The 14,087-nt window shown below is 34.7% G+C and overlaps 1 protein-coding gene across 1 annotated transcript; it reads left to right on the top strand.

Annotated features, from left to right (window-relative positions):
* Positions 1 to 232: 232 nt before the first annotated feature.
* Positions 233 to 12,544, top strand: LOC131031979 (heat shock protein 90-5, chloroplastic). Its single transcript, XM_057962845.2, has 20 exons — positions 233 to 554; positions 773 to 1,006; positions 1,105 to 1,178; positions 2,337 to 2,462; positions 2,574 to 2,667; positions 2,775 to 2,855; positions 3,036 to 3,179; positions 3,302 to 3,418; positions 3,543 to 3,590; positions 3,724 to 3,804; positions 4,739 to 4,843; positions 4,947 to 5,087; positions 8,827 to 8,919; positions 9,332 to 9,409; positions 9,618 to 9,872; positions 9,952 to 10,054; positions 10,921 to 11,095; positions 11,286 to 11,391; positions 11,799 to 11,888; positions 12,004 to 12,544. The coding sequence occupies exons 1-20, from the start codon at positions 447 to 449 to the stop codon at positions 12,259 to 12,261; spliced, it is 2,511 nt and encodes an 836-aa protein (XP_057818828.1). The 5' UTR covers positions 233 to 446; the 3' UTR covers positions 12,262 to 12,544.
* The last annotated feature ends 1,543 nt before the right edge of the window (positions 12,545 to 14,087 follow it).

Raw genomic sequence — 14,087 nt, 5'->3', positions numbered from 1 at the left:
TCATCGCTTTGGTAAGCTCATTAAGAACTATTCAACTTCACATAGACCAAGAGCCAATTGGCAAACTCATCCACTTTAAATATCTATACAATTAACTTTAGATTAATTATCTACTTTTTATATTTTAATTTATTAAGATAAAATTTATAAAAACGTGATTTTATTTTCCCTTTCAATATTTTTATAATACATTAAAAATTTCAATGCTTCATCCAAAAAATTTCGGAAGGCCACAAGACAGATAAAGTCTACGTTAGGGTTGTCTTGAATAGCACAGTCTAGAATCTTCTTTACATTAAACTGCAAAATAAAACCTCTTAAACCCTAGCTGTAGGGTTTATGATCAAACTGATACGCGTTCCAATTCTGAGCCAGAGCTGTCAAACAAGTCCGAACCGTCTGCTTGCATTGCAGAACTAAAAGCTTGGTGAAGAAGCAGAGGCAGAATGTATCAGGCTTCGAGGCGTTCCATCTCGGCCGCGGTCCGAGCCCCTGCGCTCATTCGAGGTTCTGCTGTCCCTGTAACATCCAGCCCTTACTGCGCTTTCGAAAAGGTTCTTTTTTTGTCTCTTACGCCCGCCAAAACTACCCCTTAAACACTAACTATGCCACTGAACTATCCTTCCTGAAGCTACATTTATTTTGTCGGAGTGAGGACATTTCCGATGGGTTGCTCAATCACTGAATTGCTTGTTCCATAGTAACTTGAAGCATTGAGTTTACTATAAACATTCTAACTTCATCTTTACTGATTTTTTAATTTATTTTGTAGATCATTGATAATAATGATGGAGGAAACACTGCACCCCCCAGCTTTTCTTCGCCACGGTTTTTATCCACTTTGACATTAGGATCAGCGGGGTCTATTAAGCCAGGAATTCTAACATCAGCGCTTCCATTCGGGTCGAGGTTTATGATTTTACCTGGTTCTGTTCGGGGCGAGGCTACTGTTGCCGAGGTGGAAACTACCGAAGGGCCAGTTGAAAAATACGAATATCAAGCAGAGGTTGTATTCTTGACATCCATGGACGGTATATTGTGTGGCTTTAAATTGAATATCAAGGTTTTATTTTTCGGACTTTATAAGTTTTCTCGAACTTGCAGGTTAGTCGACTTTTAGACTTGATAGTGCACAGTTTGTACAGTCACAAGGAAGTGTTCTTGCGTGAGCTAATCAGGTAAGAAAGTTTCGGGTCATACTGTATTTATGGAAGCAACAAGTTTTGGTATGAATTATATGTAAATTTCTGTCTTAAGACAGTGGACAGACGATTGTCTAAGATTGTTTTGCATATAACCTGATATATGGTTCTGTGTACCAATGTTTTGGTCATCCAGTTCTAATGCAAAATAGTCCGTCACAAATAAAGTTTTCTAATTTTACTCAATACACAGAGACCAGATGAAATATTTTTTTAAAAGCAATAGTTTCAAGACTCTTTCATATTTTTTAGTCAAACACAATAATGGAGATAGTGTGAGTCAAATTTTAGGGGAAACATTAAATTCAAGATCTCTGGCGGGTGTTGGAAACGATCATATTCTTCAACCGATTTACGGCATTCACAGTAACATTTTGTTTAACTATCTGTCTGTTGTTGGAGTTGATGTTTACTAGTATTAGAGATAAGGGGATTTTTTTGTAATACCTAATGAGTGTCGAAATAGTGTTGTACCACAGAGACACTTAAGGGTCATCTTTCAATAATTCTTTTCTTTTCAAAAACTAGTTTGGCTATTGTTCAAACACTTACCCAATTCACTTTTCCACTATCAAGGAGATGCTTTAGGTGATGTTTAATTGTTTATATGGGTTCTGGTAATTATGGTAATAGAAGCAATTCAAAATTTTTTGATAATATTTTGAATGTGATGACATATTAACTCAAATTGCCTTTTTCATATAGTTTTTTGTAACTTGAATCTGTTTCAAGTATTGGGTTTGTAAATTGTTTTCATCAATATGGTTACATAATAATTCAACCTACCCTTTGTAAGTTGTTTTTAACTTCGGTACTTTTTAAGGTGTGGATCTGTAAGTGGTTAGTTTAAAAACAAAGTCCTAGGTTGTAGCTCGTTCGGCTGTTCTATAGTCACTATTAATTTTAAAAATAATAACCTACCTTTGAAACAATGGAGCTTTTATTTAAATAAATTGGTTGCATGAAGTGTTTTCCAAAGTATATTCATAGGGTATGGGAAGTCATCAGATGCAAAATGTTGTATTTTAATTTGACGATTGTTGTTAATTGAACATTACTATTAATTTCATTACTCAGAACGCCTTACATTGAACTGATGTGAAATTTACTTGATATGGACTTTGATTACCACAGTAATGCAAGTGATGCCTTGGACAAGCTTCGCTTTTTAAGTGTAACAGAGCCCAGTCTTCTTGGAAATGGTGGTGAATTAGAGATTAGAGTTAAAGCAGATAAAGAAAATGGGACTATTACACTGCTGTAAGTAGTGCATATCGTCTTATTCATGAAGCTTCAGTCTTTGAGCTTGGTTGGAAGCGTGTATTTTTCTTTTGCATGTGTAACACAAGCAGTTGTGCATTATATCTGCAGGGATTCTGGTATTGGGATGACTAAAGAAGAGCTTGTAGATTGTCTAGGAACAATAGCTCAGAGTGGAACTGCAAAGTTTATGAAAGCATTGAAGGTTGGATTATCAACAAACTGTTTGGAAATAGATTGATGAGATTTGTGTAATAAAAAATTCAATATTGATAAAATTATAACTCTCTTAATTTTATTTCATGTCACCAGGATAGCAAAGAAGCAGGTTCTGACAATTTGATTGGTCAATTTGGTGTTGGATTTTACTCAGCTTTTCTTGTCTCTGATAAGGTGGGTTGACATCCGGCTGATTATGTTTACAACATATATTAGGCATGTTGTTAAAGACTTGTGGCTGGTCAGGTGCAATTGAATGAGTAACTGGTGGAACATTGTCTCTAAGAGACTAGACTCTCGTTTGAAAGTATTGCACATCATTTATGCAGCTGTTTAACATTTTCTGTGCTGTAGATTGTTGTCTCAACAAAGAGCCCAAAATCAGACAAGCAATATGTGTGGGAAGGACAGGCTGATACGAGCTCTTATGTAATCCGAGAAGAAACAATTCCTGATAAATTGATTCCAAGAGGGACAAGTATTACTCTACACCTCAAGGTAAGGAGCTTCTACTAGTATGGTGATATGTGGTCTTATTATTTCCTGTCATGAAAGCTATGTAGTGGCTACCTGTTTAAGCATTGCAAAATTAACTTTTCAAATGATGTGGTTTCTTGTAGACCGAGGATAAGCTTGAGTATGCAGATTCTGAAAAGCTGATGAGTCTTGTCAAAAACTATTCACAATTCGTATCTTTTCCGATATATATATGGAAGGAGAAGACACAAGCTATAGAGGTGAGATTAATGGCTTAAAACACATGCATAGGAGTTTTTAGTCTATTAGGTGGTCGTCTGTATCAACAAACATGCCTTTGGTATTATAGTGTGTGTACTGAGTGAATTTGAGGTGTTTTTGAAGGTTGAAGTTGACGATGAAGCAAAGGAGGGTGAAGCAATTGCACCAGAGGTAAATTAAATCATATCTCTGATATCTTTTGCTTTATAATTGGCTGTACATAATTGTTCAACCTTCATTTTGGTTCCTTGATTCAATTCCTTTGTTTACACTGCTAAGTTGCATATATATATTTTTGATTCAGGGTCAGAAGAAGAAGAAAACAAAAACTATTACAGAGAAATACTCAGATTGGGAGTTGGCCAATGAAACTGAACCTATCTGGGTAAGAATGGATTTGCATGTGCGAGAATATTTGTTTGGCATTAGAAATAAATGTTATAATATTTTGAATTTTTTAAATTTTTATATTCACGTTGACACGAATGTGCAGTCTTTTGCATGATATTATTTTATTACTTTTTAATTTTTGATAGCAATTTTATGGTGTTTTTTGGTTTTGGTTTGAGGAGAAATTGATTAAATTGGCTAAGTAGTAGGAAATATCCTTCGTCCTTTTCTTTTCACATCAGTAACAAATGATGTAATTAGGCCTTACTCTACCCCACGCCTACCCTATCATTAACTTCTTAAGTTTATCACATGCAGTCAGAAATTGCAATTTTTCTTAGCCGATGCTGCTAACCCTGACAGCTATTTGCTGGAAAATGCTTTCTTGGCACCAATGTTCTATCATCTACTTGCAATATTTTTGGATGGTGTGTTAGATCTATTACTTGATAATTGCAGCAACAGTTCAGAAAAACAAAATCACATGAAATGAAAATTGCAATTTATCAGTTGGGGTTTTTCTGTGTTATCTAAGTGAATACTGAAAATCCCATTTAAAGTATATAGTTTTCAGGATTGTAATCTTTTATGGAGCCCCTTGCAACAAAGATAGAAGTGGTTTTGAATTTTTTAATATTTTTGAATGATGGTTCTATGCCATTTTGTTTCCTGGGTTCCTGGAAGTTGGAGTTTCCCATGTACGATATTTGTTTGCGTCTTGGTAAACTATAAAAGTTGTGCATCAAAATTTGTAGTTTAGAATGTTTGGTTTTTCTTATCTAGAAATTGTAATTACACTGCAATCTTTATTGTGGGTTTAAGTTTTTGTCTTTTTCAATTAATAGAAGTCATGCAGGCTTTCTATTTAATATGCCTTATACTAAAAAACACACCTTTCCTAATTGTTTCTGTTCACTGTAATGTTTTAGATGCGTAACACAAAGAGTGTCTCTACAGAGGAGTACAATGAATTTTACAAGAAAACTTTCAATGAATATATGGATCCTCTTGCATGCACTCATTTTAATACAGAGGTAAAATTCACTCAATCTTTCATTTGTTACTAAGAATATATTGGTGCTTTGTTTTTGTTAAGTGTTAGTTATTGAAATGAAATACTTGTATGGATGGATGCAGGGCGAAGTTGAATTTAGGGGTATTCTTTACATACCTGCTATAGCTCCCATGGGCAGGGAAGACATAGCAAATCCGAAGACTAAAAACATTCGTCTGTATGTGAAGCGCGTGTTTATTTCAGATGATTTTGATGGGGAATTGGTAAGCAAGATTTATAGGGATATTTTCTCAACATATCAAAAGTAACTTTTCATGATTGCTGTAACGTGCAAATTGTGTTGAAAACATTTACTGCAGGTGTTTTGAGTGTTCAATTTTCTTATTTTGTTTTCCTATAGTGGAAATTTTCAGACTCCTCTTTTAAGATATGAATGGAATTTCTTACTATGGAAACTTCCTAAGGATCTTATGCTCGTTTTACTAATTTTTGACAATTTTTTTTGCATATTTTTATTGATTTTTTGTTTGTATAGATAATATTAGTAATATTGATATGAATTAAACTAATTAATCAGTGATAGTAATGCTAATAATCGCAGTAAAACTAAAATCTGTCCATTATAGAATATGCTTTGAAGCACTCAGCTGCCTGATCTTCAAGAATTATTCCAACTTGACTGGAGGAATTGAGATCTGATATATATTCCATCTCCCAATCTTCACAGCCTACATATGTTATGAATGATAATTGAATCACTCATGACAAGGCAGGTTGCTGGAGGTCTTTTTAATTCTTTCTTAGGACCTATATAGCTTAAAAAAATGGAATGGTTTTGCACTAAATCCATTCTTGAAGAGATAAAAAAGGATAGAGGTATAGAAGAGCCAAGATATCCTTTTAGTTCAACTGCTTTTGGGCTGTTTCCATTTACTTTTCTGTGAAGTGCGTTTTTCTTAGTATAGAGTGATTGGATGCTTCTAAGTCCTGAGATGTATGATTTCTAATTTCAATTTGTTCTCATCTTTATCTCACAGTGAATTTCTGTTAAATATCTTCTACCTTCTCATTAAAGCTGCTTTGTCTCAATGAGAGATACTGCCTAAATGATTGAAGTTAAGCAACCAAAATTTTCAATGAGGTTTTTGGAAAATTTATGTCTATCTTCAAGTTTTCATGGAAATATGTTCCTTGGTCCTTTTATCTGTTGAATTGTCAACATTTTGGCCACCCTACACTGTGAATAAGCCTTTTTATTCTCAGATTAGCGTAATACTTCCAATTCATTTTGGAGAGCTTGTTAATTTTCGTTTGATTATCATTGCAAAGGCAATTAAACATTCCAATAATATGTATGGTAGTTTTATGCTGTTGTATCGCTACTTTCCACTAATTAATGCTCCATCGACTTTGCATTTGAAGATTAAGTCAGCCTCTGCCTTAAGCTTTTTTGTTCCAGGATTGAAGTGAAATTATAGTATATAGAGAACTGCATGTTCTTCTTAATATCAAAGTCAAAGGTGTAATGTCCCACCCTAGGTGGAACACTAGAAAACTGCTCTGTAGTAACCTGCTTGTTTATTTTAATTAAACCTACTATGTTTTCTCTTTCTTTTTGTGTTTTTTCAGAGCTAGACAGGAGTTGCAGAATAGTTTGTTGTGTTTACAGAGTTTGAATGATATATAAGACCATGAAATAGATGTTGCTATCAAATAGTAAATCTGAAAATTAACAAGATGATTTGCCCTCTAAAATCAGAGTTTTCAGATTAGTTTACAAGTCTGAAATACATAAACTGAAGTATAAAATGTAGTCTAGATTACTATACGAAATTACAATACAGTTCTAGGTATACCCATGAACTGCTCTTGAAACCCTTGTAGGAAAATGGATTAGAAAGGCTGTTTGCAAGTCTGATATAGGAGAAGGCAGCCACATAAGTTACTCAGCAAGCTTTTTTTTGCGGCAACTTATCATCTTCTTCCACTCCAAGGTGGTTCCCACAGCTAGGTAACGTTTAGCTCTTGATCTTGATGATGATTGCAACTGAAGTCTTCTTGTATAGCCTTCTAAAGGTTCCAACAGCTTCCAAACACACCCAAGAATGGTGTGGCCTAACCAGCAAGCTGCACACTCAGAAAATCCTTTTCAAAATACTCTAGAATCACTCCAAAACCGATCTAAAACTATCCCAATCTGATGGTATTGATAAATGCTTGTAAAACCTACTCTTAAAATGGAAAATGATGCCTTTCTTCACCTTAAATGCTTAAAACCAACTCTTAAATGCTTACACGCTAGAAAGGAGGTCAGCCTAGCACACAAGCTGCTCACTCAGAAAATGATTTATAGATCGCTTCAACTTCCCCCAACTGATATAAATCTTGAACCAATATGCTGGAAATGAAGAAACTTGATGACCCAAACACTGAAATGCAAGAACGTCTCTTCTTCACTTCGAACAAGCCAAGAAAGGGGTCAGCCTTTCAAGCAGGCACCTCCTTCAAATTTCAACCAGCAAATTAATCTCTAAACTAATTTATTTGAAGTCCAAATGAAATTCTTGCAAATGGAATTCCCTTGCACACTCTGGGTTGATCTTTCACAACTGCAGTGTGATTACTCGTGAAGGTTCCATCTTCACAAGATCCTCAAACCTGGTCCAGCAAGCTCCTCTAAGGAGGGGCAAGGTAAAATAACAACAATAACATTCAAATGATTTCCAAATAGCCCTTTTATAATAGCTCCAATTCTTGTGCCCCAATTTTGGTTTCTTCCCAACACTCACTTTCATTTTAATACTCCTTTTAATTTGAGATTATTTAAAACTTCTAATATCTCACTCAATTCCTTTTAATAATATTTGCTCTCTCCTCAAGGGCTTCTAGGATAAGTCACTTAATTTCACCCTTTTATCATTTTTAATGACTTTATTATAACTTAATAATTTTGGCTTTCCAAGACACCTTTAATATCTTTTATAATATTATAAATAACCACAAAATGTGTGAACTCCATTTTCTCTCTCTTGGGACATCTAGCAAGGAAGCACCTCACTCTCTCTTTAGACTCATGTATGCCTTTGAAGGAGATATTCTAGGATTTAATGCAGTTTTAGACTGGCAACTTGGAGATAACAATACTGTTGACTGATTTCACCCATGTTCACTCCAAAGTGCCCTCTAAAATAGGAGAGAATCACCAGTCCAGTGCCCTTTGCCTGTCGTTACCAGTCTATGAGGACTTCGTTAATAGACTGATCTTGATCTGCTGACTCTGGCTAAGAAGGGGACATTACAAAAGGTCAGCTGTTGCAGAATGCTGAAATTTTGCTTCCTTGGGCAAGAAATAATTTTTTCTATGTTGGATCTTCCAACAATGTTTTCTTGTGGGATTGTTACATGATGGCTTCACGTCCCTGCAGAGACATGTTTGTTTACACTTACAAAATTCACCCAGCATTTGCCTAAGGGTGCAATGCCTTAATTTGGCTATCATTGAAATGTCTGCTTTTTTGGGTAAACTTGGCTGTAAAACATCTATGCAGCTAATCCAAAAGTATTGAAAAAACACTATTAAATCTAATATGTAATATATTGTCTTGCATTTTTCTACAGATCTTTTTGAGACAAGATTAATCCCTTCAAACCCTCTGAATTGCTGATGCATTTCTCTAGTGTATTCTACATGATGTCTCATTATGCACACATCTAAATTTTGTTCCATGGCTACTATCAAATAGACAATCTCTATATAGCAAATCGTTTGTATGATCTTCTTTTAGGTTGGACAGTATCTACTAGGAACACCTACACAGATAATAACCTGGATGCTATTGGCATCATACTGAATACTGTTCCTTTGATTGTTTGATTTAATCTAGAAGTGGTAACATGTTTGGCTTGGTCTGTATGCAAGTGTATGATGTATCTTATCTTAAATCTACCACTAGAATCATGGTGCTAATATCCTATACTAATATTCTAGTTGTGCTTGTGTAGTTTCCACGGTATTTGGGATTTGTTAAGGGTGTGGTGGATTCAAATGACTTGCCGCTTAATGTCTCCAGGGAGATCCTTCAGGAGAGCCGCATTGTAAGTCATTTATTTATAGATTTCAAATATTTTTTTGGTATTATTCTAATGCAAATTCATGCTATAATATTGTCTATATCTGAAACTGCCATCTGTAGTTTCATGTTGAATGCTTGGACAAGTTTGTTTATCAGTTAGATGCCAAAATTATGGTGTAAAGCAACGGTAGAGCACAGTCTGCCTCATTGTGTCTTCCTTGTGCTTTTTGAACAAATAATGGAATCAACATTGATGTTCTTGTGGAAACTATTCCACTTGATATTTCAATCATATCTGTATATGATTATAGAAGTAGCTGAGCATCCTGAATATATCACTCCTTTAAATTTTTCTTCGAGGTTGACTTCTGAAAGATTGTGTAAGGAGGCTTTCGTTAGGAGTGTGCTCTTACTGTTCTGGCGTTCCTTTGCAGGTTCGAGTCATGAGGAAACGCCTTTTAAAAAAGACATTTGAGATGATTTCAGGCATTGCTCTTAGTGAGGACAAAGAGGTATTGTTGATTTTCAAGTGGTTTGCACTTAAATGGCACACATAAACATAGAAAGTTATTTGTGAGTTAATGCAAGTTGGGTGCGATTACTTTTTATGGTAATATCAAGATAAATTTCAAATGTGTTTGTTGTCTCTTATTCTGGAATGCAATGTATCCTGACCTATTTGATATATCAATCTTAAAATATTTCCATTCATGTATGCAGGACTACAAAAAGTTTTGGGATAACTTTGGAAAGAATCTTAAGATAGGTGTTATTGAAGATAATTCAAATCACAAAAAATTGGCTCCTCTTCTTCGTTTCTTTTCATCATACAGTGAGGATGAGCTTATCAGCTTGGATCAGTATGTTGACAGCATGAAAGAAGGGCAGAAGGACATCTATTATATCGCTTCGGATAGCATTACTAGTGCCAGAGATGCACCTTTCTTAGAAAAGCTTCTAGAGAAAGAATATGAGGTAGTTTCTTTTGATTTTCATTTTGTATTATTACTGGTGTCTATGTTAAGGATGACTCACTGTTAGCTTTGGTTCTCAGGTTCTATATCTTGTCGACCCAATTGATGAGGTTACTATCCAGAACCTCAAGTCTTACAAGGATAAGTCATTTGTGGATATTACAAAAGAAGACCTAGACTTGGGTAATTTACCTGTACACACAATCCTAATTTTGCATTTTGTTTAATACCATTCTTCTAATCTTCTTGTCTTGTTTTTATTTTTGGTGAATACATTACCTTGTTGTACAGTGATTGTTTTGAGATTCCACAAGGTTTTGCTTAGGATTTATGATAATTTTTTGAAGTTATTCTTAATCGTTTGATAAGCAACATTTGCTTTATCTTGAATGTACCTAGGTTATTCTTTTTGGGGTACTTATAAAGTAAATAAGTGTTGCTATGTTTTTTGTTTATTGATATTTTGATTACTGTTTCTTAATGTTGCTTTAGTATTACTGCATATGTAGGTTAGCTCTCTTTTGTGTCGAGACACGTTTTTTGGCCTTTGTGTTTCATGATATTTTAGTTAGATATTTGATTTTCTTGATATTTGAATTACCATTTCTTTATGTTGTGGTAGTATTACTGTGTTGTTAAGTTAGCTCTCTTTTGTATAACATCACACTGATCTTTGAGCTGTAAGACTAGTTGGCACCACCAGTCAGATTTAGTATTAATGTTTCATTATCTTACATATTGTTCTCAAAGATAAGATCTATGGTTTGTCTAGACTCTAGAGTGTGTGCTCCTGTTCTGTTCAAGATTTTTAAGATACAGGTTTTGTCCAAAGTTTGTATGGTTTTGCATTTAGTAAGTAATATATATTCAAAAACCACAAGAAGGGCCCGACTTATGAGCTGAATAGCAACTTCAAATGTAATTATTTTTGCAGTTGCACCATAGATTGTCTCTCCTGATGTGTAATTTGAAATGCTGCAGTGAGTCAAGTAGAGATGAATATGATTTGACATCTTCTGATATGTGTATATCATGGATATAAACTTCAGGTGATAGAGATGAAGCAAAGGAAAAACAAGTTAAAAAAGAATTTTTATCATTCTGTGACTGGATGAAGGATCATCTGGGGGACAAAGTGGCAAAGGTTGATATATCTAATAGACTAAGTTCTTCACCCTGTGTGCTTGTTTCTGGGAGGTTTGGATGGTCAGCAAACATGGAAAGGTAAAGCTATTATTTTATCAAATATTATGCAAGATCATCTTATAATTAATATTTTAAAGTAGCCCTAATTAAATTAATGGGAAAAGCAGTGCCTCCTACATTATAGGTATTTTTGTTGTATAAGAAATTCATTATGTTTAGGGCATGTATTTGAAGTTTCCATTTATTAACATAGATATTGGTCCTGAAGGCTCATGAAGGCTCAAACAATGGGGGATACGTCGAGTATGGAATTCATGCGCTCTAGAAGGATCTTGGAGATAAATCCAGAACATGCTATTATAAAAAATTTAAATGTGAGTATTAGGTTCTTCAACAACTTAATTTCAATTGTACAGAAGTTTGCCCAATTTTTATTTTTCAAGTGGCACTGCAATATTTATAAATAGGAACATGATTTAGAGGCTTGTTTCCTCCTTTCTTTATATGAAAACTGGTTGTATTGAGTGTTCTGGAAACAAGATCCGGTTTCTTATTGTAATAAGTGTAATCCCTTTTATGAATTTTCCTTAATGTTGCACCCAGGGTGAGTGATGCATGCTGGTTTCTTAATTTACTGGAATTTATCTTAAATTTGTCTGATGAGCGTTGGTCAAACTCATTCACAGTCTATTTGGTCATCTAACTTCTAAACTTTTGAGGAAGTGAAGAATATAATCACGATGTGTATCATCATCTCAGTATACTTTTTTGTGATGTCCAGGCTGCATGCAAAGATGCTCCAAAGAGTCAAGATGCCCTGAAAGCAATTGATCTCTTATATGATACAGCTTTAATTTCCAGTGGTTTTACTGTGAGTAGTTATTTTAAATTCTTCGTAGAATATCATGTACATTTTATTTTCAATGACAGTTACTTGAAAGGACTTGGCAACCAGAAACTTGATTTCTTATTATCGTTCATTGCAGCCTGAGAATCCTGCAGAATTGGGTGGTAAAATATACAGTATGATGGATATTGCATTAGCTGGAAAATGGGCAGGTTCCACTACAGAGGGTTTTAATGATAATGCATCAGAATCATCATCAGCTGTTGGAGTTGAAGAGACAGAAGTTATTGAATCTGTTCAAAAGCAAGAAACACCCTCAGAAGTTAATGAAGCTTCAGAGGCAGAAATTATTGAATCTGCTGAAGTGCAAGCCGAGAGTACTTCTTCAAAGAAGTAGATGGCATTATTCTGAATTGGATGGGGGTTTGCAGTGTTAATGAAAATTGATTGTACGATCATGTCCAGGAGGCTGAGAAATCTAGTTAGATTCCTTAGGTTTGACACCCATATTTTTGAGGTTCTTTTGTAGCTGTAGGCAGGTATGAAACAGTTATTAGTTTTCATAGTTCTGAAGTCAGCAAAATATCTAAGTTGTTTATAAGGGGTGTCATGGTGCTGATCTTCACGAGTTGTTATTTTTTACAGAGTTATATATAAATTAAGCTAATAGGCTTTTTTAAGTGTGAGCTTTCAGTGCAAAAGTAGCTGGAATATTTGTCTCTTACCAGTTTTTCTTTTCCGTTAATTAAGATTTTGCAATTTTCAGATTTGTAGATTATTTTTTTGCCAAGATTGATTTTGACACAAAGAGGTACAGAAATATTTTTGACTGCCAGTTACAGTCAATGTGATGGAGGGAGAGTATAAACTATCTATGTTTTGCTGATTTGTATGGCTGCACTTTGAATATTCTGGAACAACATAAAATTTTCAGAATTTGTTACCAGATGTCGAGACCTCTTTACTATTAATTTGCTTTTATTTTCTGGGATGCATGGCCTCCTTTCTCCTTTCCAGCGCCTTAGCCTCCACACACCATCCCCACTCATATTAGTTGCTCAGCAGGAAAATTTCGTTCTCTGATGTTGGCTGCTATTACATTGTTACAACAATACAGTCTCCCAGCCAACCCACCAAATACAGAAAAAATTAGTTTACATGCTATTTTCGCTGTAAGTAGGAAATGTTTATGCCTGTATAGAGTTAAATAGACCCATGCCAATCCAAAAATTCACAGATCCTGTAGTTTTCCTTCTACAAAATTTCCAGGCCTCGTGGCAAGTCCATGTGCAGGCTCTGAGTTCATTTCGATGTGCTGTTTGTGTGTTTGCTGTGTTGTATTGTCTTAAAACACATACATTTATTAGCCAATATATCATAGAAATATTCTTTTCAAAGGGCTTGTTAATTTTTTGTTTTTCATGTATTTCCCATGAACACATTGCCTTTCCAAACTTTTTTTTGCAATTAAAATTACAATTTACAGAATGTAAACGATTGCATATGTTTAATTGCATTTAAACATATCTTAGACGCGTTTATTAAAAAAATGTGCAAAGAGACCTAACTTAGAAATTATTTTGTTTTTACATTTTCATATTGATCAAAGCAATTAATTTTTTTATTTAGTTATATATTCTGAAGAATGTTTATTGAATTTTATATTTGCAAACTGTGGGCTAGGGGTCCGCTCCCATGTCTCTATTTAATTAAAATAATCAAAACTAGCATCAACGCAAAATGGGCGTGCAACAATGTCATAGATAATTTATTGAACCCCTTTCCTCAAGGATCTTAGAGTCATTTTGTGCAACAATGTCATAGATAATTCATTGAATCCCTTTCCTTGAGGATCTTAAAGTCATTTGGTGCTGTAATAGAGATCTCTTCTGCTTCACTTGTTGGTGGGATTGCTACTTGTGGCTGCTGGAGGCAAGGTGGAATCAACAGGGATCTCATGAGAACACGAAAGCTTGATTGGTTTCTCCGATGAAATCAAAGAGGCCATAGAATTACAGTCCTCTGAGTTGATAACTTGCATTGTCCCAGAACCAGAAGCATGTGTAGAAGGGTGGGTGGATATCCTAGGATTAGCAACATGAGGAGCTTGAGGAGAGGTCGTCTTTCTACAATGAGAGGTACAATACTCAGCTGAAAAACATATCCTGCATCTGAAAGCAATTTCCTTATAATCCACAACTTGCCTCAATCATCTGTTACCAA

This window comes from Cryptomeria japonica, chromosome 4 (assembly GCF_030272615.1).
Source record: "Cryptomeria japonica chromosome 4, Sugi_1.0, whole genome shotgun sequence".
NCBI lineage: Eukaryota > Viridiplantae > Streptophyta > Pinopsida > Cupressales > Cupressaceae > Cryptomeria > Cryptomeria japonica.
Note: the sequence above shows the minus strand (reverse complement) of the source record. Positions and strands in the feature narration are given on the sequence as shown.

Coding starts and splice junctions, on each gene's coding strand:
- LOC131031979 (XM_057962845.2), top strand. CDS start 447: ATGTATCAGGCTTCGAGGCGTTCCATCTCGGCCGCGGTCCGAGCCCCT. Junction 555..772: donor CTTACTGCGCTTTCGAAAAG/GTTCTTTTTTTG, acceptor TTTATTTTGTAG/ATCATTGATAATAATGATGG. Junction 11,392..11,798: donor CTATTATAAAAAATTTAAAT/GTGAGTATTAGG, acceptor TGTGATGTCCAG/GCTGCATGCAAAGATGCTCC.